Source organism: Carcharodon carcharias, chromosome 21 (genome assembly GCF_017639515.1).
Source record: "Carcharodon carcharias isolate sCarCar2 chromosome 21, sCarCar2.pri, whole genome shotgun sequence".
NCBI lineage: Eukaryota > Metazoa > Chordata > Chondrichthyes > Lamniformes > Lamnidae > Carcharodon > Carcharodon carcharias.
Window position 1 is genome coordinate 81,272,897 of NC_054487.1, and position 25,829 is coordinate 81,298,725.

Genomic DNA, 25,829 nt, shown 5'->3' on the forward strand with positions numbered 1-25,829 from the left:
AACCATGGCTGACAAGGGAAGTCAGGGACAACATAAAAGCTAAAGAGAAAGCATACAATGCGACGAAGAGCAGTGGGAAACCAGGGGATTGGGAAGCCTACAAAGACCAACAGAGGACAAATAAAAAAGAAATAAGGAGGGAGAAGATTAAATATGAGGGTAAACTAGCCAGTAATATAAAAGAAGATTGCAAGAGTATTTTTTAGATATATAAAGGGTAAGAGAGAGGCAAAAGTGGACATTGGGCCGCTGGAAAATGACGCTGGAAAAGTAGTAGTGGGGAACAAAGAAATGGCGGAGGAACTGAATAGGCACTTTGCGTCAGTCTTCATGGTGGAAGACACGAGTAACATTCCCAAAGTTCAAGACAATCGGGGGCCAGAGGTGAGTATGGTGGCCATTACCAAGGAGAAGGTGCTAGGAAAACTGAAAGGTCTGAAGGTGGATACATCACCTGGACCAGATGGATTACACCCCAGAGTTCTGAAGGAGATAGCGGAGGCGTTAGTGGTGGTCTTTCAGGAATCACTGGAGTCAGGGAGGGTCCCGGGGACTGGAAAATCGCTAATGTAACCCCCCCTGTTTAAGAAGGGAGTGAGGCAAAAGACGAGAAATTACAGGCCGATTAGCCTGACCTCGGTCATTGGTAAGATTTTAGAGTCCATTATTAAGGATGAGATTTCAGAATACTTGGAAGTGCATGGTAAAATAAAGCAAAGTCAGCATGGTTTCATCAAGGGGAGGTCATGCCTGATAAATCTGTTAGAATTCTTTGAGGAGGTAACGAGTAGGTTAGACAAAGGAGAGCCAATGGATGTTATCTACTTGGACTTCCAGAAGGCCTTTGACAAGGTGCTGCACAGGAGGCTGCTCAGTAAGATAAGAGCCCATGGTGTTAGAAGCAAGGTACTAGCATGGATAGAAGATTGACTGTCTGGCAAGAGGCAGAGAGTGGGGATAAGGGGGTCCTTCTCAGGATGGCGGCCGGTGACTAGTGGAGTTCCGCAGGGGTCAGTGTTGGGACCACAATTTTTCACTTTATACATTAATGATCTAGACGAAGGAACTGAGGGCATCCTGGCTAAGTTTGCAGATGATACAAAGATAGGTGGAGGGACAGGTAGTATTGAGGAGGCGGGGAGGCTGTAGAAGGATTTGGACAGGTTAGGAGAATGGGCAAAGAAGTGGCAGATGGAATACAACATGGGGAAGTGTGAGGTCATGCACTTTGGTAGGAAGAATAGAGGCATAGACTAGTTTCTAAATGGGAAGAGAATTCAGAAATCTGGAGTGCAAATCTGGTCAGACCACATTTAGAATATTGTGAGCAATTTTGGGCCTCGTATCTCAGGAAGGATGTTCTGGCCCTGGAGAGGGTCCAGAGGAGGTTCACGAGAACAATCCCAGGAATGAAAGGCTTAACATATGAGGAACGTTTGAGGACTCTGGGTCTATACTTGATGGAGTTTAGAAGGATGAGGGGGGATCTGATTGAAACTTACAGAATACTGAAAGGTCTGGATAGAGTGGACGTGGGGAAGATGTTTCCATTATTAGGAGAGACTAGGACCGAAGGCCCAGCCTCAGAGTAAAGGGAGGACCTTTTAGAACAGATGAGAAGAAACTTCTTTAGCCAGAGAGTGGTGAATCTATGGAATTCATTGCCACAGAAGGCTGTGGAGGCCAGGTCGTTGAGTGTATTTGAGCGAGATAGCTAGGTTCTTGATTGGTAAGGGGATCAAAGGTTACGGGGAGAAGGCAGGAGAACGGGGTTGAAAAACTCATCAGCCATGATTGAATGGCAGAGCAGACTCGATGGGCCGAATGGCCTAATTTCTGCTCCTATGTTTATGGTCTAACACACTGATGACATATCCACCTGGACACCAGCCAGTCAGGGTTAAGTGTTCTAAAGAAAAGGGCAGACAGTCAACTCCAGGACTTCTTTCACATTGTACATGGTCTCCAGTCCCAGAATGTGAACATCTGACCTGACATAACAAATCAGCCACAGGTGAAGAAGCAACAATCCACTAACAAGCAATAGAGACAGCTTATCACCTCTCGTACTTTAGGTGCTCAGCTTGTCTGCACATCCGTGGACTCAAATATGCACAAAAATAAGAAAGGCTTGTAGTTGAATTTTATAGAATTTTCCAGCGTAGAAACAGGCCATTCAGCCCAATAATTCTAACCCAATGTTTATGCTCCAAACGAGCTTCCTCCTGGTACCTTTTTCAACCCAGCCTTGGCCAAGCATAGTCATAAGAAAGAAAGAAAGTCACATGTCATTCTGAATTGGAAATATATCGCCATTCCTTCACTGTCACTGGGTCAAAATCCTGGAACTCCCTCCCTAACAGCACTGTGGGTGCACCGACACCACATGGGCTTCAGCGGTTCAAAGCAGTGGCTCACCACAGCCTTAAGGGCAATTAGGGCTGGACAATAAATGCAGGCCTAGCCAGCAATGCCCACATCCTGTGAAAGATTTTTTTTTAAAAAATCCTGCGAATATGTCGTCCAATCCTATCAAAAAGAGGGACTCTGGGCAGCTGTGTAGAGGACATCGCAGGTGGATGCTGCAATCCAAGAACACTAACGATAAAGTTCCCAAAGGGAAAGGAACAGTTCCAGGTAGAGGACCATCAAACATGTCTGAAACATTTACCACTAAGTGGCTATGCAGGTTAGAAGAGCAGCTGAAGTGTCACCTCCAGTACCGGCATGTCCTATTCTGATCTTCAAACTAATGTGTATTTTAAAACTGGATACTAAAGGCTGAAAAGATGGCTGCCTGGTGGGGGTCATCTGACTTCATTTGTGGATTGAAACCACTTCCTCGTCTCAAGAGGAAAGAAAAGGAACATTCCTGACCAAATTAAATCAATGCCCTTTCCTGAAACCAATCCAAAAGGGTTATCAAATTGAATGGGTCATTCAAACACAAAAGCACTGTCTGAAACCCTCAAGGTGTTAAACCACACAGGATGTTGGAATCAATATGCAACACAACTCTTGTGTTTTAGATTCCCCAACCAGCAAAAACAATCTCTGTGTCTACACCATCAAGCCCCTTCAAAACCTTGTATATATCAATGAGATATCCTCTAAACTCCAGAGAATATAAACCCAAATTACTCAACCTCTCATCAAAGGAGATGATGATCCTAAGGACCAATCTAGTGACCTTTTGCTGTTCTGCCTCCAATGCAAGTATATCCCTCCTTAAATACAGAGACCAAAACTGCACACACTACTCCAGATGGCCCAGCAAGCCACTCCGTTGTAGCAAGACTGCTACAACCTTTATCACATGGACTGTAATGATCCACTCACTCTTCTAAACTCCAGGGAACATAGGTCTAATTTATTCAATCTCTTCACATAGGACAATATCTGGCAGATTAATACCAGATTTGTATCAGGTGCTTTGAGGTTTTACTTTCTGGCCTCACAGTCCAGTCCAGGGTGACCAACTGTCCCCCATTTTAACTGATTGCTCTGTGCTCCTTAAGGAATATATTTTGTCCCTTATTTTTAGGGTAGCCTGAGAGAGACTTACAGTCACCAGCACTTGCCTCCCCTTGGCTGGTGTTCCTCATTTTATTTCGTAAAAGCTGGTGTCCCTGGTCTCTCTCAAACCCCCTCAGTCTTCTCCCGCTGCCCCTCTGTCCCCTAGATACCCCCCCCCTCTCAATGTGCCCCCTCCTTCTTCATTCCCCAGACCCCCAAATGATGCCTCAACTCCTATTGTCTGTATCCCCTACCTCGGCGGCGCTCCCTCTGGCTCAAAGGTTCCGCCCGCCGTGCGCTAAATTCCCGTCTTCAGCACGGCTGCATCGCCAGGCAGCTGTCCAACTCCCGTCCGCCTGCCCTTCCGATCCGTCCGCAACCGGCTCCCGCCTCCACATCCGGTCCGTCCGCAAACAGCTCCCGCCGCCGCTGCACCCCCCCCTCCCCTCCCCTCCCCTCCCCACCCCACCCCACATCCGGCCTGTCCCCCACCACGTTTCCCGCCGCTCATAGAGGTCGGGCAGCAACCGCCGCTGCGGGCGGAGTGTCCGAGCTACAGACTGTGTTCTCTCTCTGTCCAAGCCAACCCGGCTGCCCATTTCCTCCACTAACCAGCACAAAGGCTCCACAATTTGCAAACAATCACTGCAAATCGGGAATAGCCACTAACATTTTTTTAAAAAAAGTGAAATAAAACCCATATAACTCTGAAATAAAAAAACTGATAACTGGAAACCCCTGAAAATCTGAAATAAAAACTGAAATTGCTTAGAAATATACAGCCAATAGGACTAAGAGAAGAAAATAAGATTAAGGACTGCAATACAGCAGCGTTTTAAGTGTTTGTTCGATCTTCACACTAGAGAAATAGGAATCAGAAAATTGGGGGAGATGTAATGTGTTATATTGGGTGGTTTATGGGTTAATTCGAATTGTTACATCACAGGAAGTGATGTAATATCACATGACTCACTTTCATTCAACTGGAAGATGTGTTCCAATAAAGCTTGTGTTTTACTTACCTCTGCTGACTTATTACATGTTCTGCATTAGTCAAACAAGATCAAGAATATTTCATGGTGGCAAGGTTTGAAAAAATAGTTATGGAGAAGTCTATACCATTGCCAGAAATCTTTGAGAAGGTTGCAGGTCTCAACCAAGCAGAAGCATGGCCAAGATGGTATCGGCGATTTGCTAGATATCGCACTGCATCAGGTCTCACTGCAAAGACAAGCAGTGAGCAGGTCAGTACACTGTTATATGCAATGGGTGACTGTGCGGATGATATCCTTGTCAGGCAGGGTATCGATGAGGAAAAAGCCACATATGAGGAAGTAATCAAAGCACTTGATACATACTTCAATCTGAGAAAAAATATTATTGCTGAGCGGGCTAAATTTAACAAACGTACCCAACGTCAAGGGGAAAGCGTTGATGCATTCATAAATGATCTGTATAGACTTGCAGAGGACTGTGAATATGGCAACTTGAAAGATGAACTGATCAGAGACAGAATCGTTGTGGGAGTGTTGGATGATGCCTTGTCTTACCACTTGCAGTCAAGAGATGATCTAACCTTAGCAAAGGCAATCCAACTGAGCAGACAAGCTGAGATCAGTAAACCGAATCGATCTGTGGTTCGAGGTGACAGGGAGAGACCCATCTCAAAAGCAAATAACTCCGGAGAGTATGTCAAATATAAAAAAGGAAAAGCTTTTGTAAAAAAGCCGGGGAGACAGGAAGACCGTCCATCAACAGCCCAAGCTAACTGTACCTGGTGCGGCAAGGAAAAACACAGGCGTGAAAACTGCCCTGCCAAAGAGGCTGAATGCCACTTATGTGGAAAGATGGGCCACTTCCAGGCTATGTGCCATAGCAAGAATACACACAAAGGGAAGCCTTTGAAGAGTGGCAGGATCTATGAAGTAGATAATGTCCATGATATTGAGGAGCCTTTCCTTGGGGAGATCCAGGAACCAAGTGGAAGCTTCTGGAGTACTGATATCTTGGTAGAGGGAAAGAAGATACGATTTAAGTTAGACACAGGTGCAGCAGTTTCAGTTCTTTCTGATGCTGAATTGTGGTTGGACAGAAGCTCTCTTCAGCCATCATCCAAAAAACTATATGGGCCAGGAGGGACAGAACTCAAGGTTATTGGAGAACTGAAAGCAGCCCTTCGATGTAGAGAGAGAGAAATCACTGAAACATTGTATGTGATTCAGAACCAGATTTGCTCACTTTTGAGTAGGAAAGCCTGTAGCATTTTGCATCTGATTTGCAGGGTAGAGGAACTGGAAAGTGAGCAGATCAGCCCAAACATTTCAGAGCTGAATTCCTACGGCTTTTCACAGGACTAGGAAAGCTGAAGGCAGCATGCCACATCACTACCTCCAGAAACAAAGCCAGTGTACACCTAGAAAAGTTCCTCGTCCTTTCCAGCCAAAAATACAGAAGGAAATTGACTCTTGTGTTGAAGCAAGGGGTTATATCACGTGTGACAGAACCAACAAGCTAATGCTCAGGGATGGCTCCAGTGCCAAAACCCAACGGATCTATCAGAATTTGTGTAGATCTTAAACAGCTGAACAAAGCAGTTCTATGCTAAGTTCATCCTAACTCATCTGTGGATGAGAGCTTAGCAAAATTCGGAAAGAGTTCAATCTTCACAAAGCTAAATGCAAATAGTTGTTTTTGGCAACTAACTCTTGCTGAAGAGTCTAAGTTGCTCACAACCTTCATTACACTGCTTGGGAGGTTTTACTGCAACAGCTTATCGTTCAGCATCAGGTCAGCGGCAGAAATCTTCCAAAGGACAATATCAAATCCCCGACGGATTGGATGGAGTTGTATGTCACGTGGATGATGTCTTGACCCATGGATCCATTTAGACAAAACTTGACACTGAAGTACGAGCTGCGTTGCGCTGCGTATAATGCCCAGGAAGCAGGACTGACACTCAAGGGCAAATGTGAATTCTCACAGCCGACTGTTGCATTCCTTGGGCCTATTGTGGATGCATCCGCTGTTGGAGTTGATCCACAGAAGAGGACAGCAATCAAGGAGTTTCCAGCTCCTCAGAATGTGACTAAGTTCCAGAGATTCATGGGTATGGTAAACCAATTCAGAAAGTTCCTGCCCAACCTAACCACTACATCACCTATTATGACAGGACAAAACACAGTGCTAGGAGGAAGCACAACAGAGGTTCTTTGACAAAGTCAAAGAGCTGCTGATATCACCTGATATTTTAGCTCACTATCACCCAGAACTACCCACTGTCATTACTGTAGATGCATCTTTTATAGGACTAGGATTTGTACTCTCAGATACAGATGGATGGAGAGTGCAGTTCAGTTTACCACATGTGCCGTTCACTGACAGACTGAACAGGGATATGCAGTGATAGAGAAAGAAGCATTAACTGCTACATGGGCTGGCGAGAAGTTCGCAGATTATGTTCTTGATCCCAACTTCAAGATAGAGAGAGACAGCATAAGGCCTTAGTAAAACTCTTAAATTCTAAGGAGTTAGCAAAAATGTCTCCACCTGTACAACAATTCAGACTGAGGATGATGAGGTTTGGTGCCGAGACAGAGTATGTTCCAGGGAAACAACAGGTGCTTTGTCCTGTATCCCAGTGAAAGGACCGGAAAAAGGTGATGTTGACCTTGTTGAAGAAGTAGAAATCTTTGCATTGGCAACAGCCACAACTCACCAGCGACAACTCAATGAAGTCAGAGATGCACAGAAATCTAATGAAGAATGTGTTCCAGTCAGAGAGTAAAGTCCCACCTTTCGCGACTTCCTGCTTCATGTTTTCACTTACCCGTGCTTTGCTTTGAACACATCGCCCATCGCCTGAGCTATGTTCACTTTTGCAATGTCTGAACCTCTGCATTGATTTTTTTTTATTCGATCATGGAATGTGTGCATCACTGGCTAGGCCAGCATTTATTGCCCGCCCCAAATTGCCCTTGTTCTGAGGGTATTTTAAGAGTCAACCACATTGCTGTGGGTCTGGAGTCACTTATAGGCCAGACCAGGTAAGGATGGCAGATTTCCTTCCCTAAAGGGCATTAATGAACCAGATGGGTTTTTACATTAACTTGCAATGGTTTCATCGTCATCATCAGACTTTTAATTCCAGATTTTTATTGAATTCAAATTTCACCATCTGCCATGGTGGGATTCGAATCCAGATCCCCAGAGCATTACCCTGGAGTACTAGTCCAGTGATAATGCCACTGATTCTTTGACAGGTACAGCCTTTGAGCACAGCTCAAGTGTGGGATCGCTTAATTTACTTTGAAAGAGTAGGAATAGACTGAATATTAGGTGGTTTGTCTTTTCTCGGAGAGTATTGAGGCTCTGGAGTATAATACGGGCTAGTGAGGTAGATGCTGACTCTCCGAATATTTTCAGAGGGAACTGGTTTAGTTCCTGCCAAAGACAGAAATCACATAAAACAATGTAAGTTTATTTTATAAATCTTTGTAAGCCTTGGTTCATGTGACCAATTTGCCTGGTTTCGGTGACCTGAAGGGGGGAAATCGGAGAGGAGTTTTCCAGGATATATTTTACCCCTCGGCCCTGAGTTTTTCTCTTTTTCACTGACCACGATTTTTAAACGGGTTGGCAATAAAACTGCCAGTGCTGGAAATCAGAAACAAAAAGCAAAAATATGAAGTATACACAGCAGGTCTAAGAGAAACACAGGTCATTATGGAGTATTGTACTGTAACTGCCCAAACCAATGCTGCCCTCGCGTGGCTGGGACCTATCCAATTGAGTCTCATTCAAAAGCATGTTCCTCCTTTGCAATTTTGCCGTTTGCAAAGTTTTGCGGAAACGTAAACACTCGCAAACAGCGGGACTTTACTGTATTGTACCGTGTCAAAGGATGACCAGCATACATGCCGCACCATCCCATTCTCAGACAGTACTATGAAGAGAGGACAACAGTTGATGATTTACTCACCTATGACGGGAGATTGATCACAGAGTTCTGAGAACTCATCTCCCTCCTCCCACATACACACTTATACCGCAAGTACAAGGTGATGACTTGGACAAAGTGGGAGAGAAAAAGGACAAATATCATTGTAGCCAGATGTGGAACCTGCCAGACCTCCAACCAAGGGGGAAGATATTGGATTTGGGTTGTTAATGGGTTAATTCTAATTGTTACATTACAGGAAGTGATATAACATCACGTGATATGCTGTCATGCAGCCATGTGGAAGATGTAGCTAGTGCAGTAAGATATGTTCCAATAAAGCTCATGTTTTAAATACCTCCGCAGACTCATAATATTCTGTATTTGTTGAAAAATACCAATATTATCACAGTATCTTTACAGTGCAGAGGAAAGCCATTGGCCCAAGTCTGCACTGGTTCTCCAAGAGCACTTCACCTAATCCCACACCCCTGCCTGTAATCTTGCACATTCCCTCCAGATAGCAAACCAATTCCCTTTTGAATACCTCAATCGAACCTGCCTGCACTACCCTCTCAGCAAGTTTGATCCAGAATCCAACCACCCTCTGGATGAAAAAAATTTTCCTCACTTCACATCCTTTTGCCAATTATTTTGAACCTGTGCCTTCTAGTTCTTGATGTTCTCTTGAGTGGAAACAGTTTCTCACTATTTACCCTGTCCAGACCCCTCAGGATCTTGAATACCTCTATAAAGTCTCCTCTCAGCCTTCTTTTCTTCAAGGAAAACAGTCCCAACCTCATATCAAGGAACTGAATATAAATAACGACAAACAGAAGAAATATGTGGATTGAGAGGTCCAATAATAGTCAGCATGTTTCAACAACTTTCATTTAAATAGCACCTTGAGTGTGGTAAAACAACCCAAAACGCAATATCAGATGGCATTTGACATTGAGTTAAAGATGATATTAGGGCAGGTCAAAGCGATGCAGAGGTGGGTTTTAGGGACTGCTAAAGGAGGTGGAGAGATTTTGGGAGGGAATGCTTGAAGGTAAATCAGTGTCACAGCAATAGGAGGCATTCAAAGAGGGGACTCAAGGGCTTCGGAGTAAACATGATCGCACAAAGAAAAAGGGTGGGACGGCCATTTCTAGAGTCCCCTGGATGTCAAGGAGCTTACAGGGTAGGATGAAGCAGAAAAGGAGAGCTTATGTCAAACACCGAGAACTCAAACTACAAAAAGCTGAGAGGACTGTTGAAAGTGAAGGGGTGAAATCAAAAAGGAAATTAGGAAAGCAAAGAGACGGCATGAAAGAATATTGACAAACAGAATCAAGGAGAACCCAAAGATGTTTTATCAATATATTAAGAGTAAGAGGATAACTAAGGAGAGAGCAGGGTCCATAAAAGACCAAAAAGGTAACCTATGTTTGGAGGCGGAGGAAGTGGGTATGCTTCTGAATGAATACTTTGTGTCTTTCTTTACAAAGAAGGGGACAATGCAGACATTGTACTTGAGGACAATGTGATTGGATGTGATAAACATAGAGAGAGAGAGGAAGTATTAAAGGGATTAGCATCCTTGAAAGTTGATAAATCACCAGGGCTGGATGAAGTGTACCCCAGGCTGATAAAAGAAACCAGGGAGGAAGTAGCGAAAGGTCTGACCATCATTTTCCAATCCTTAGTGGATACAGGTGCTGTGCCAGAGGATTGGAGGTCTGCGAACGTTTTACCTTTGTTTAAAACTTGAGCGAGGGATAGACTGATTAATTACAGGTCATTCAGCCTGACCTCAGTACTGGGCAAATTATTTGAATCAATTCTGAGAGACAGGATAAACTGTCACTTAGGCACGTAGTAATCAAGGACAGTCAGAATGGATTTGTTAAGGGAAGATCGTGTCTAACTAACTTGTTTAATTTTTTGAGGCGATAACAAGGAGGATGGATGGGGGTAGTCCAGTCTAATGGATTTTAGCAAGGCTTTTTGACAAGATTCCATATGGCAGATTGGTTAAAAAGAATCAAAGCCCATGAGACCCAGGAGAATGTCGCAAGATGGATACAAAGTTGGCTTAGTGGCAGGAAACAAAGGGTAATTGTTGATGGATGTTTTTGCGACTGGAAGGCTGTTTCCAGTGGAGTTCCACAGGGCTCAGTACTAGGTCCACTGCTTTTTGTGGTACATATTAACGATTTGGACGTAAATATAAGGGGATCGATCAAGAAGTTTGCAGACAATACGAAAATTGGCCACGTGGTTGAATGCAAGAAGGATCGCTGTAGACTGCAGGAAGATATCAATGAATTGGTCAGGTGGGCAACAAATGGCAAATGGAATTCAACCTGGTGTGACGTGGTGCATTTAGGGAAATCAAACAAGGCAAAGCAATACACAATAAATGGGAGGATACTGACAGATGTAGAGGAAATGAGGGACTTTGGAAGCGCACATCCACAGATCCCCGAAGGTAGCAGGACAGATCGATAAAGTGGTTAAGAAGGCATATGGAATCCTTTCATTTATTAGCTGAGCAATAGAAGAGCAGGGAGGTTATGCTGGAACTGTATGAAACATTAGTTTGGCCACAACTTGAGTATTGTGTGCAGTTCTGATCACCTCATTACAGAAAGGATGTATTTGCGTCAGAAAGGATACACGGGAGATTTACAAAGCTGTTACCAGGACAGGATAATTGTAGCTATCAGGTAAGAGTGAATAGGCTGGGGTTTTTTCCTTGGAATGGAGGAAGCTGTTGGGAGATTTGATTGTGATGTACAAAATTGTGAGGGGCCTGAATACTATGGATGGGAATGACCTATTTCCTCTAGCAGAGAGGTCAATGACTAGGAGGCATAGATTTAAAGTGATTGGTAGAAAAACTAGAGGGGAGATGGGGATTTTTTTTCATTCAGAGAATGGTAGGGATCTGGAACACACTGCCTTAAAGGGTAGTAGGGGGCTGAAACCCTTAGCTCATTTAAAAGGTATCTGGATGTGCACCTGAAGTCCCTTAACCTCCAGGACTATGCACTAAGTGCTGAAAAATAAGATTAGGCTTTTTGGGGGGGAGGGTGGGCTCGTTTTTCAGGTATCACAGACATATGAGCAGTTACCTCTTTCTGTGCTGTAAATGTTCTGAATTGTCTAAATATCGGAAGGGGGGTGGGGTGGGATCTGGGGAGAGGGTAGGGGGTGTGGCCGTATGTGAATTGCTCCTTAGGAGAGGCAGCATGGATAGGACGGGCCAAATGGCCGCCAGCTGTGCTTTAACGATTCTGTAATACTGGAGTTTAGGGCTTGGATAATGTTGGATTAATTAAAGTCAGGGATGTGCAATAAACCAGAATTGGGAGAGCGCAGAGATTTTGGGGAGTTGCAGACACAGAGAACATTAATTTGATTCTTTTCTATTTTTGCTCCCTCTTCCTTTTTGCTCGGTTCTATTTTGTCACCTCCACATAAATGATAGAATTTATCTCCCAATTTCTACACAGCCAGCATCGATCTAGGATCATAAGAACAAAAAAACTGCGGATGCTGGAAATCCAAAACAAAAACAGAATTACCTGGAAAAACTCAGCAGGTCTGGCAGCATCGGCGGAGAAGAAAAGAGTTGACGTTTCGAGTCCTCATGACCCTTCGACACAACTTGCGTTCGAGTCCAAGAAAGAGTTGAAATATAAGCTGGTTTAAGGTGTGTGTGTGGGGGGCGGAGAGATAGAGAGACAGAGAGGTGGAGGGGGGTGGGGTGTGGTTGTAGGGACAAACAAGCAGTGATAGAAGCAGATCATCAAAAGATGTCACTGACAATAGTACAATAGAACACATAGGTGTTAAAGTTAAAGTTGGTGATATTATCTAAACGAATGTGCTAATTAAGAATGGATGGTAGGGCACTCAAGGTATAGCTCTAGTGGGTTTTTTTTTAAATTTTAATATATAATGGGAATAGGTGGGAAAAGGAAAATCTTTATAATTTATTGGAAAAAAAAGGGAAGGGGGAAACAGAAAGGGAGTGGGGTCATGTTCATTTACCTGACCCTCTCTGTCCGAGTCTCTCACTGGCTCTGGAGCCATAATCTCGCGAGACTAGCTACTCTTTGCCGTAAAACTGATTGCCCTGCCGCCGTAAAGCCGATCGACACCCACCCCCAACCCCCGTAAAGGGAATCGCCGCGTCCCTCACTGCCGTAAAGGTTTGAACTGTCGCCTAGCAGCAGCAGTGGCTTCTACCGGTTCCCCCGTCTCCAGGCCGGGCCCGGGCCAGAAGGTAATGGACTCTCGGTCTCATTATAACAAACTCTAGGAGCCGGGGCTCGAGCCTCTCCCGCTGCCCCGGCCCCGCTTTATGGCGGCGGAATTTCAGCATCCTCCCGCTCCTTGGAAGGGCGGGACAGTGATGCGAGCAAGTGGCCGTTACGCTGCCTGTGGTGACGTGAGCAAGTGGCCGTTACACTGCCTCTGGTGACGTGAGCAAGTGGCCGTTACACTGCCTCTGGTGACGTGAGCAAGGGGCCGTTATGCTGTCTCTGGTGACGTGAGCAAGTGGCCGTTACACTGCCTCTGGTGACGTGAGCAAGGGGCCGTTATGCTGTCTCTGGTGACGTGAGCAAGTGGCCGTTACACTGCCTCTGGTGACGTGAGCAGGCGGCCGTTACACTGTCCCTGATGACGTGAGCAAGGGGCCGTTACAGTCCCTTTGGTGACGTGAGCAGGCGGCCGTTACGCTGTCTCTGGCGATGTGAGCAAGTGGCCGTTACACTCCCTCTGGCGACGTGAGCAGGCGACTGTTACGCTGCCTCTGGCGACGTGAGCAGGCGACTGTTACGCTGCCTCTGGTGACGTGAGCAGGCGGCCGTTACGCTGTCCCTGGTGACGTGAGCAGGCGACTGTTACGCTGCCTCTGGCGACGTGAGCAGGCGGCCGTTACGCTGCCTCTGGTGACGTGAGCAAGTGGCCGTTACGCTGCCTCTGGTGATGTGAGCAGGCGACTGTTACGCTGCCTCTGGCGACGTGAGCAGGCGGCCGTTACGCTGTCCCTGGTGACGTGAGCAGGCGACTGTTACGCTGCCTCTGGCGACGTGAGCAGGCGACTGTTACGCTGCCTCTGGTGACGTGAGCAAGTGGCCGTTACGCTGCCTCTGGTGATGTGAGCAGGCGGCCGTTACGCTGCCTCTGGCGACGTGAGCAGGCGGCCGTTACGCTGCCTCTGGCGACGTGAGCAGGCGACCGTTACGCTGCCTCTGGCGATGTGAGCAGGCGACCGTTACGCTGCCTCTGGTGATGTGAGCAGGCGGCCGTTACGCTGCCTCTGGCGACGTGAGCAAGGGGCCGTTACGCTGCCTCTGGCGACGTGAGCAGGCGACTGTTACGCTGCCTCTGGTGACGTGAGCAGGCGGCTGTTACACTCCCTCTGGTGACGTGAGCAAGTGGCCATTACGCTGTCCCTGGTGACGTGAGCAAGTGGCAGTTACGCTGTCCCTGGTGACGTGAGCAAGTGGCCGTTACACTGTCCCTGGTGACGTGAGCAAGTGGCCGTTACACTGTCCCTGGTGACGTGAGCAAGTGGCAGTTACACTCCCTCTGGTGACATGAGCAAGTGGCAGTTACGCTGTCCCTGGTGACGTGAGCAAGTGGCCATTACGCTGTCCCTGGTGACGTGAGCAAGTGGCAGTTACACTCCCTCTGGTGACGTGAGCAGGTGGCAGTTACACTCCCTCTGGTGATGTGAGCAAGTGGCCGTTACGCTGTCCCTGGTGACGTGAGCAAGTGGCAGTTACGCTGTCTCTGGTGACGTGAGCAGGCGGCCGTTACAGTCCCTCTGGCGACGTGAGCAGGCGACTGTTACGCTGCCTCTGGCGACGTGAGCAGGCGACTGTTACGCTGCCTCTGGCGACGTGAGCAGGCGACTGTTACGCTGCCTCTGGCGACGTGAGCAGGCGACTGTTACGCTGCCTCTGGCGACGTGAGCAGGCGACTGTTACGCTGCCTCTGGCGACGTGAGCAGGCGGCCGTTACGCTGCCTCTGGCGACGTGAGCAGGCGACTGTTACGCTGCCTCTGGCGACGTGAGCAGGCGGCCGTTACGCTGCCTCTGGCGACATGAGCAGGCGGCCGTTACGCTGCCTCTGGCGACGTGAGCAGGCGACTGTTACGCTGCCTCTGGTGACGTGAGCAGGCGACTGTTACGCTGCCTCTGGTGATGTGAGCAGGCGACTGTTACGCTGCCTCTGGTGACGTGAGCAGGCGGCTGTTACACTCCCTCTGGTGACGTGAGCAAGTGGCCATTACGCTGTCCCTGGTGATGTGAGCAAGTGGCCTTTACGCTGTCCCTGGTGACGTGAGCAAGTGGCAGTTACACTCCCTCTGGTGACGTGAGCAAGTGGCAGTTACGCTGTCCCTGGTGACGTGAGCAAGTGGCAGTTACACTCCCTCTGGTGACGTGAGCAAGTGGCCGTTACACTGTCCCTGGTGACGTGAGCAAGTGGCAGTTACACTCCCTCTGGTGACATGAGCAAGTGGCAGTTACGCTGTCCTGGTGACGTGAGCAGGTGGCAGTTACACTCCCTCTGGTGACATGAGCAAGTGGCCGTTATGCTGCCTCTGGTGACGTGAACAGGCGGCCGTTACGCTCCCTCTGGTGACGTGAGCAAGTGGCAGTTACGCTGTCTCTGGTGACGTGAGCAGGCGGCCGTTACGCTTTCCCTGGTGACGTGAGCAAGGGGCCGTTACAGTCCCTCTGGCGACGTGAGCAGGCGACTGTTACGCTGCCTCTGGCGACGTGAGCAGGCGACTGTTACGCTGCCTCTGGCGACGTGAGCAGGCGACTGTTACGCTGCCTCTGGCGACGTGAGCAGGCAGCCGTTACGCTGCCTCTGGCGATGTGAGCAGGCGGCCGTTACGCTGCCTCTGGCGACGTGAGCAGGCGACTGTTACTTTGACTCTGGCGACGTGAGCAGGCGGCCGTTACGCTGCCTCTGGCGACGTGAGCAGGCGGCCGTTACGCTGCCTCTGGCGACGTGAGCAGGCGACTGTTACGCTGCCTCTGGCGACGTGAGCAGGCGACTGTTACGCTGCCTCTGGCGACGTGAGCAGGCGACTGTTACGCTGCCTCTGGTGACGTGAGCAGGCGGCTGTTACACTCCCTCTGGTGATGTGAGCAAGTGGCCATTACGCTGTCCCTGGTGATGTGAGCAAGTGGCCTTTACGCTGTCCCTGGTGACGTGAGCAAGTGGCAGTTACACTCCCTCTGGTGACGTGAGCAAGTGGCAGTTACGCTGTCCCTGGTGACGTGAGCAAGTGGCAGTTACACTCCCTCTGGTGACGTGAGCAAGTGGCCGTTACACTGTCCCTGGTGACGTGAGCAAGTGGCCGTTACACTGTCCCTGGTGACGTGAGCAAGTGGCCGTTACACTGTCCCTGGTGACGTGAGCAAGTGGCCGTTACACTGTCCCTGGTGACGTGAGCAAGTGGCCGTTACACTGTCCCTGGTGACGTGAGCAAGTGGCAGTTACACTCCCTCTGGTGACGTGAGCAAGTGGCAGTTACGCTGTCCCTGGTGACGTGAGCAAGTGGCCATTACGCTGTCCCTGGTGACGTGAGCAAGTGGCAGTTACACTCCCTCTGGTGACGTGAGCAAGTGGCAGTTACGCTGTCCCTGGTGACGTGAGCAGGTGGCAGTTACACTCCCTCTGGTGACGTGAGCAGGTGGCAGTTACACTCCCTCTGGTGACGTGAGCAAGTAGCCGTTACGCTGTCCCTGGTGACGTGAGCAAGTGGCAGTTACGCTGTCTCTGGTGACGTGAGCAGGCGGCCGTTACGCTTTCCCTGGTGACATGAGCAAGGGGCCGTTACAGTCCCTCTGGCGACGTGAGCAGGCGACTGTTACGCTGCCTCTGGCGACGTGAGCAGGCGACTGTTACGCTGCCTCTGGCGACGTGAGCAGGCGACTGTTACGCTGCCTCTGGCGACGTGAGCAGGCGACTGTTACGCTGCCTCTGGCGACCTGAGCAGGCGACTGTTACGCTGCCTCTGGCGATGTGAGCAGGCGGCCGTTACGCTGCCTCTGGCGATGTGAGCAGGCGGCCGTTACGCTGCCTCTGGCGACGTGAGCAGGCGACTGTTACGCTGCCTCTGGCGACGTGAGCAGGCGACTGTTACGCTGCCTCTGGCGACGTGAGCAGGCGGCCGTTACGCTGCCTCTGGCGACGTGAGCAGGCGGCCGTTACGCTGCCTCTGGCGACGTGAGCAGGCGGCCGTTACGCTGCCTCTGGCGACGTGAGCAGGCGGCCGTTACGCTGCCTCTGGCGACGTGAGCAGGCGGCCGTTACGCTGCCTCTGGCGACGTGAGCAGGCGACCGTTACGCTGCCTCTGGTGACGTGAGCAGGCGACTGTTACGCTGCCTCTGGTGACGTGAGCAGGCGGCTGTTACACTCCCTCTGGTGACGTGAGCAAGTGGCCATTACGCTGTCCCTGGTGATGTGAGCAAGTGGCCTTTACGCTGTCCCTGGTGACGTGAGCAAGTGGCAGTTACACTCCCTCTGGTGACGTGAGCAAGTGGCAGTTACACTCCCTCTGGTGACGTGAGCAAGTGGCAGTTACGCTGTCCCTGGTGACGTGAGCAAGTGGCAGTTACACTCCCTCTGGTGACGTGAGCAAGTGGCCGTTAACACTGTCCCTGGTGACGTGAGCAAGTGGCAGTTACACTCCCTCTGGTGACATGAGCAAGTGGCAGTTACGCTGTCCCTGGTGACGTGAGCAAGTGGCCATTACGCTGTCCCTGGTGACGTGAGCAAGTGGCAGTTACACTCCCTCTGGTGACGTGAGCAAGTGGCTGTTACGCTGTCCCTGGTGACGTGAGCAGGTGGCAGTTACACTCCCTCTGGTGACGTGAGCAAGTGGCCGTTACGCTGTCCCTGGTGACGTGAGCAAGTGGCAGTTACACTCCCTCTGGTGACGTGAGCAGGCGGCCGTTACGCTGCCTCTGGTGACGTGAGCAGGCAGCTGTTACATCGCCCCTATCTAAATATGATCACTTTTAATATTAAGAGACTATTGTGCATGTCACAGAGACAAGAGAAATATTCCTTGAAGCATGCACGTAAATTATTTAGAAGTAGAAAATGCCAATTGCAAATAAAAACAAGAAATGTTTTGAAATACACATTTGATTCCCCTCAGTATCAGGACGTGAAAATCTAGGTTAGTATTTTGGATTGAATTGTACTCTCCTTTTTACTGCATGTAAGTAGAACATCAAGAAGTAACGCACAAATGTTATTAGCCACGGCAAAAATGGGTTGTTTTCCCTGTGACAATATGACAAATGTGGTCAATATACCCAAAAAATAATTTTTAAACATTGAATTGTTTCCACACTGGTAGATCTGATGTTCCGGAGTGAAGCATTGCTCAGTAGCCTACAATTAAAGAGTTAGCTACAACACTTGCAACATTAAGATTTGCGATAGTTGCCAGGAGTTTCCCAGCCCAGTATGCAGATCTCGCTGTTGATAATTTGCTCCATACTTTGCTCCATCATTAATGAGATTAGACCATAACGAGTCTGGCAGTGACTCTGAATCAGTGGCCGATGGCCAATGTTTCGTTCATTCAGCAATGGCATATGTAGTTTTAATGTAAACTAAAGGTGACCAAATCAAAGTCCCTTATAGCCTCCAAAGTTGAGCCATACGCTGCCGCCCCACCACCACACGCTTGTACCCTCCATAAATCTGATCTCATCCAAAACTCTGCTGTTGCCTGTATCCTAACTTGCGCTCAATCCTGTTCATCCAACATCCCTGTGCTCACTGACCGATATTGGCTCTCAGTCCAGCAAAGCCTCCATTTCAAAATTCCTTATATTCAAATCCTTCCATGGCCTCGCCCCCCTCCTATCTCTAAACTTCTCTAGTCCTATAATCCCCTGAGATCTCTGTGTTCCTCCAGTTCTGGTTTTTTCATCAATCCATCATTGGCAGATGTGCTTTCAGCTGCCTGGGCTCTAAGCTCTGGAATTTCCTCCCGAAACCTCTCCGACTCTCGCTCTTCCTTTCAGACACTCCTTAAAACTTCCCTCTTTGACTAAGCTTGTGCTGCCCTAATAACTCCTCCTGCGGCTTGCCATCACGTTTTGTTTGATAATGTTCCACTGAAGCACTTTGGAACATTTTACGATGTTAAAGCCATTGTGTAAATGCAAGTTGTTGTTATGTGAATTTGATGAAGGAATTAACTGACAATAGTTGGTGATTGTGCTTCATAAACTCCTGTCCTGAGTTTTCATGTGAGCATCTTTCATATCCTATGATAATTGGTCATTAAGCTAGAATGATTCGGGTCTCTGCAGCTATGTCAGCTACGATTCATTCCATCGTGAAACTACATGCCAGCTTTTTTTGTTAAATAAAATATTAATACGATATTATAATGTTGCTTTCACTGATATTGTTTCCTTAAGGATACCTTGTTTGGGTCAGTGCCCAGTTCAAATTCTGTGGGAGCTTTCATTCATTGTATCATCAAATTCAAGCCCAACCTTGAGGCTTTGTGTGCAATAAATAATAACCATGCAGTCAAAAAATGAGAATTCTAATATTTGGGAAGGTGCTGGAGATAATTGTATAGATCTGCCTTTCTTCTTGTGAATGTAAATGAATAGCCTTTCCATTTCCCGGACCAATCTGGGAGAAATGACAACACTGCCAGTTATTAGGATGGTTTGTTCTTTGCATATTCGGTGAGCTTGTGTAACAATTTTGTCATTCAAACCAATGCTCAAGGTGTATCTTGTAACACTGAATTCAACACTCAAGTGTAATTAACAGCCATTCAGAGTTGTGGCTGCTATTTAGGGCCCTGTTTAATCAGAAACTTTTGGGAACTTTATTATTTCACTCTTAATTAATTAAAATGATGCACATCTCTTCTCCCAACCTGTTTCTCAACCACTTTAACATTATAATGGGGCCTCTTTGATTGGCGTAGGTTGGCACATTGACACACACCATCCAGGACAAAGCAGTCGGCTTGATTGGCACCGTATCCACCACCTTCAACTTCCACTTCATTCAGCACTGACGCACTGTGGCAGCAGTGTGTTCCATCTAAAAGATGCACTGCAGGAACTCACCAAGGCTCCTTCCACAGCACTTTCCAAACTCATGACCTCTACCATCTAGAAGGACAAGGGCAGTAGATGCATGGGAACACTGCCACCTGCAAGTTCCCCTCCAAATCGCACAGCATCCTGACTTGGAAATGTATCGTTGTTCCTTCACTGTCATTGGGTAAAAATCCTGGAGCTCCCTCTGTAACTCCACTGTGGGTGTACCTACACCACATGGACTGCAGCAGTTCAAGAAGGCAGCTCAGCACCACCCACTCGGGCAATTAGGGATGGGCAGTAAATCCTGACCTAGCCAGCAGCACCCACTTCATGTGAAGGAATAAATAAAAAACAGTAAAGATAATGGGCAGGTGCTCTAATTGGCAGGATGTGACTATCAATGCCCTGCAAGTATCTGTGCTCAAGTTTCAACTATTCACTTTTATTATTGCCGACTTAGTTGATGAGATAGAAAACCACATATCCAAGTTTACTGATGAGGTAAAGATAGATAGATGGCATTGTTAGCAATGTAGATGGAACTGTCAAATTAAATTATTAATGCACTAAGTAAATGGACAAAACATTGGCAAATGGATTTCAATGTTTTGCAGATGTGATGTCATTCACTTTGGGCCTAAAAGGATAGTCAGAGTGCTTTCTAAAGAGACAATGGAGGTCCAACAAGACTTGGGGCTCCATGTACAGAGGTCATTCAAATGTCATGAACAGATAGAGAAAAGAATTCTGGCCTTTATATCTAGAGCAATGCAATACAAAGAGGTAAAAGCCATGCTTCAGCTACATAGAGCCTTGGTTAGATCACACATAGAGTTACTGTGAGCAGTTCGGGACACGACACCTTAGGAAGGATATATTGACCTTAGAGTGAATGTAACATAGATTTACCAGAATTATATGTAGACTCCAAGGATTAAATTATGATGAGAGATTATGCAAACTAGTTTTGTATTCCCTGGAATTTAGAAGGTTAAGGGGTGATTTGATCAAAGTTTTCAAGCTGTTCGAGGGAATTGATAGGCTAGATAGAGAGAAACTATTTTCATTGGTTGGGGAGTCTAGGACTAGGGGGTGTAAACTAAAAATTAGAGCCAGACCTTTTAGAAGAGGCAAAGGATGAAACTCCCTTCTGCAAATGACAATTGATTCTGGGTTAATTCTTAATTTTAAATCAGAAATTGATATATTTTTATTAACCAGAGATTTCAAGGGGATATGGGGTAAAGACAGGTTTGTGGAGTTAGGAGTCAGATCATTGATCTAACTGACAGGTAGAATGGGCTCGAAGGGCTAAACTGTCTATTTCTACTATATTCAAACACAAAACCCAATATTGCATTACAAACTGCAGCTTATTTTAAAGTATTCCAATCTGCTGAGTGTGTACCAATAGCAGTAGCACAGAAAACAAAACATAATGCAGCAATTCAGTACAGCATTACACCAACAGACAATCAAGGATAGAACTGGGGCTCTTAAGTCACTCTAAAATTATTCTCCACAGAAACCTCTGATTTGTAATTACAACACTCTTTTGAATCCTTTACCACAGGCTATTGAGGTAATAGAAATAACCCCTTTCACAACCTCAGGACGTCCCAATTAGGTATTGTGCTTTCCAAGTGTAATCACTGTTGGAATGTAGGAAATGCGGTAGCCAATTTGTGCATGATAGTGCAGTTTGTGGGAGCCTATGATAATAACCAGATAATCTCTATTAGTGATGTTGATGCAAGATAAATATGGCAAGGCCACCAGAGATAACTCCCCTGCTCTTCTTCAAAATAATGCCATGAGAGCTTGTACATCCACCTGAGAAGGTGGACAAGACCTCGGTTTAACGTCTTATCAGAATGACTATACCTCAACAGTGCAGCATTCCCTCGGTACTGGAGTTTACCTGCATTTTTTGTGCACAAGTCTCTGGAGTGGAAGTAGAACCCACAACCTTCAAACTCAGGGGAAAGAGTGCTACCCGCTGAGCCAATGCTGACTCCCAAGCATTCAACGTTCAGTCTCATTCTTTGGTTTTGTTGACTTACTTTCACGTAGGTGATGGAAGATATGTACACCTCCAAGTTTAATGTAGCTTGATGACAAAAACTTTGGTCCTAATAATTACTGTATCCAGCAACTGCAGAAGTTTCTTGAAAGCAGCAAGTTGCTGGTGTGAATCAACATTTACCATGTGACAATTTTCATTTGCATTTGACTGAGTGTGGCACCAAGGAGTCCTCATAATATTGAAGTCAATGGGAATCAGGGCCGGCTGGATCATATCTTGAACAAAGAAAGGTGAGTGGAGGCCAAACATTTCAGCCCCAGGACATTTCTCCAGAAGTTCCCCAGGGTAGTGTCCTAGGCCCGATCATCTTCAACTACTTCATCAATGACCTTCCCTCCATCATAAGGTCAGAAGGAGACTATTCACTGATGATTGCACATTATTCTGTTTCATTTGTAACTCCTCAAATACAGTAGCAGTCTGTGCCTGCATGCAGCAAGACCTAGACAATATTCAGGCTTGGGCTGATAAGTGGCAAGTAACATTCTGCCATACAAGTACCAGGCAATGACCATCTCCAACAAGAGAGAACCAAACCATCTTCCATTGACCTTCAATGGCATTACCATCATTGAGTCAACATCCTGGAGGTCACAATAGATCAGATATATAACTAGATGAGCCACATAAATACTGTGGCTACAAGAGCAGGTCAGAGGTGGGATTTTGTGGCGAGTAACTGACCTCCTGATTCCCCAAAGCCTGTCCACCATCTACAAGGCACAAGTCAGGAGTGTGATGGAATATTTTCCACTTTCTTGGATGAGTGCAGCTCCAACAACAATCGAAGCTCAACACCATCCAGGACAAAGCAGCCTGCTTGATCAGCACCCCATCCACCAGCTTAAACATTCACTCTCTCCACCACTGGCACACAGTGACAGGAGTGTGTACCATTTACAAGATACACTGCAAAAGTTTCTTCAACAGCACCTTCCAAACCTGCAGCCTCTGCAGCAGCAGGCACATCCAAGTCACACACCATCCTGACTTGGATATATAGCACCATTCCTTCACTGTTGCTGAGGCAAAAACATGTAACCCCCTACCTAACAGCACTGTGGGAGGATGGGAGGATCTTCAGCACTGCAATAGTTCAAGAAGAAACCATCCCCCCCCCCCCTCCCCCAAGCATCTTCCGAAGGGCAAGTAAGAATGTGCAATTAATGCTACCTTTTCCTGTGACACCTACATCCTGATAAAGATTTTTTTTTAAAGAGCTGGGGTATAGCAGAGGTAAAAACAAAAAAACTGCGGATGCTGAAAATCCAAAACAAAAACAGAATTACCTGGAAAAACTCAGCAGGTCTGGCAGCATCGGCGGAGAAGAAAAGAGTTGACGTTTCGAGTCCTCATGACCCTTCGACAGAACTAGTTCTAGTTCTGTCGAAGGGTCATGAGGACTCGAAACGTCAACTCTTTTCTTCTCCGCCGATGCTGCCAGACCTGCTGAGTTTTTCCAGGTAATTCTGTTTTTGTTTTGGGGTATAGCATATGGCCTAAGAAAACCTTGTTAGGAATAATGTGTAAAAGTACCTTTTTATTGGATTGCAATTTTTTTTCAATAAACAGCTCAAAAATTTCACAGGGTTTGTTTATAAATCCATTATGGTCTTTATCCTACAAGCAGATAACTGAGGTGTGACCTGTCTAACATTGCAGAAGCTTTTTTTCTTCCAAAATATCACTTGCACCTTTTTTCAATGTCAAAATGAGGTCTTTTAGACCCATAGTATACTTGTAAATTCTATACTTGCTGGAAGCTATATTCATACGCAGGGACCTGTCCTCTGCAGGAAAAAGGAACATGTCCAGGCATTGTGCTTTTTTTGAATTAAACAAAAGCCTGGGGGACAATATTTCCCTGGTCCATTCTCCATGGCAAAGCTGCTATCAATCAACTTGCCAACCAATCAGAACCCGCTTCTCATGCAATATAAGTTGTTGCCTTTGAAATTTGGCATTTTTGCATCTGGCCTGATGAGTGCAAGGTGAAAAGCTTTGATGGCATGTCTTTTTTTTTCCAACAATACTTGTGACTAATGGAATGATTCAGTTTGTTGCTGACATTTTAAACATTTTGTCCTACAGGGTGAACCCAACAACCACACACCAAGATGGCGCCTAATCTGGATTGGGATAAATTAATGAAAGTTGATCCAGACTCTTTGCCAAGTCGAGAGAAACTGGCAGATAAGTTGTTGGATTTGATATCCAAGGTCTTTCTATTTATTTCAGTTTGGTTTTTAATAATAATATTTTTGCATTTAGTGACTTTAACAATTTAACAGTGAGTTTCTGTGCATAGGTTGAAGGAAATGAATTGACAGCAGAGAACCCAGAGAAGCTGATTCAGCTTTTCTGCATCACTCAGTCCTTAATGAAGGTTTGTGCTTATAGATGCCTATTTGTTTTTCCATTTCTAGAATGAATGTTTATTAACAAAAGTGGTAAAGTTTGTGTATCATAATAAACAAGACATGCAGAGGCTTTAACTAATGGGGTAAATAATTAACTACTGGATGATTATTTGATCAAACGTGAAACAGCTTATTTTCACCTTGTATCACTGAGCAGTAAGAATTTCGAAGATACACTATCTTCAAAATAATGTTGCATTGACAAGTGACAGGGACAAATCTTGGTTCTTTATTGTGAAAGTCTATAAATTGATTTAAAAACTGCGGAGATTGGAAATTTGGAACAAAATCAAAAAGCTCTGGAAACGTTCATCACCTTTGGAGAGAATAGACAAGTTAAGGTTGCAAACGAAAAGCTTTTACCAAAATTGAAGAAAATCGGAGTAGGACAGGTTTTAAAAGGGAGCAGGAGCAAAAGAAGGGGAGGGAAACAAACGCACACACACACTTGCACAGGCGCACAAATATACATACACGCATACACACTCTCGCGCGCACATGCTCACGCTCACACACTCATGATCTGTAAAGTGCTTAAATGAAACCTGAGATGGTTAAGTGGGTGAAGTAATATTAACAAGACAATAGGGGGCATAATGGCATAAATTGAAGTTATTTGTAAACCATATTCAAATAGTCTGTTCGTACTCACTCTTAATTGGTAGCTGTAGCTTTAGCTGCCTGGGCCTGATAAGCTCTGGGATTCCCTCCCTCAGTCCTCTCTTTTTTTCATTCGCGGGATGTGGGCTTCACTGGCTGGGCCAGCATTTATTGCTCATCCCTAGTTGCCCTCGAGAAAGTGGTGGTGAGCTGTCTTCTTGAACCTCTGCAGTCCATGTGGTGTAGGTACACCCACAGTGCTGTGAGGAAGGGAGTTCCAGGATTTTCACCCAGCGATAGTGAAGAAACGGTGATATATTTCCAAGTCAGGGTGGTGAGTGACTTGGAGGAGAACTTCCAGGTGGTGGTGTTCTTTTCTATCGGCTGCCCTTGTCCTTCTAGGTGGTAGAGTTCGTGGGTTTGGAAGTTGCTGTCTAAGGATCCTTGATAAATTCCAGCAGTGCATCCTGTAGATGGTACACACTGCAACTACTGTGCACCGGTGGTGGAGGGAGTGAATGTTTGTGGATGTGGTGCCAATTAAGTGGACTGCTTTGTCCTGGATGGTATCCAGTTTCTTCAGTGTTGGAGGAACTGCAATCATCCAGGCAAGTGGGGAGTATTCCGTCACACTCCTGACTTGTGCCTTGTAGATGATGGATAGGCTTTGGGGAGTCAGGAGGCGAATTACTTGTCGCACGATTCCTAGCCTCTGACCTGCTCTTGTAGCCACAGTATTTATCTGGCTGGTCCAGTTCAGTCTCTGGTCAATGGTAACCCCCCAGGATATTGATAGTGGGGGATTCAGTGATGGTAATGCCGTTGAACATCAAGGGGCGATGGTTGGATTCTCTCTTGTTGGAGATGGTCATTGCCTGACATTTGTGTGGTGCGAATGTTACTTGCCACTTGTCAACCCAAGCCTGGATATTGTTCAGGTCTTGCTGCATTTGGTCATGGACTGCTTCAGTATCTGAGGAGTCACGAATGGTGCTGAACATTGTGCAATCAGCAGCAAACATCCCCACTTCTGACCTTATGATGGAAAGAAGGTCATTGATGAAGCAGTTGAAGATGAATGAGCCCAGGACACTACCCTGAGGAACTCCTGCAGTGATGTCCTAGAGCTGAGATGACTGATATCCAACAACC

At 46.6% G+C, this 25,829-nt stretch overlaps 2 protein-coding genes across 6 annotated transcripts in view; one reads left to right on the forward strand and one right to left on the reverse strand.

Annotated features, from left to right (window-relative positions):
- The window catches only part of tmtc3 (transmembrane O-mannosyltransferase targeting cadherins 3), an 82,803-nt gene extending 78,893 nt beyond the window's left edge, over positions 1 to 3,910 (reverse strand). The window contains exon 1 of one of the 2 annotated variants that reach the window (XM_041216248.1): positions 3,771 to 3,910. The gene's annotated coding sequence lies outside the window, so the exon portion shown is untranslated. The remainder of the gene's footprint in view (positions 1 to 3,770) is intronic. The other variant, XM_041216247.1, reaches the window with a different exon arrangement.
- An 8,716-nt stretch (positions 3,911 to 12,626) lies between these two features.
- cep290 (centrosomal protein 290) overlaps positions 12,627 to 25,829 on the forward strand; it is a 134,978-nt gene continuing 121,775 nt past the window's right edge. For all 4 annotated transcript variants that reach the window (XR_005946488.1, XM_041216221.1, XM_041216222.1 and 1 more), the window contains exons 1-3: positions 12,627 to 12,731; positions 23,749 to 23,876; positions 23,966 to 24,043. Coding sequence is in view for 3 of the 4 variants with exons in the window: in XM_041216221.1 (XP_041072155.1) it covers positions 23,775 to 23,876; positions 23,966 to 24,043 (180 nt within the window). In the remaining variant the exon portion in view is untranslated. The remainder of the gene's footprint in view (positions 12,732 to 23,748; positions 23,877 to 23,965; positions 24,044 to 25,829) is intronic.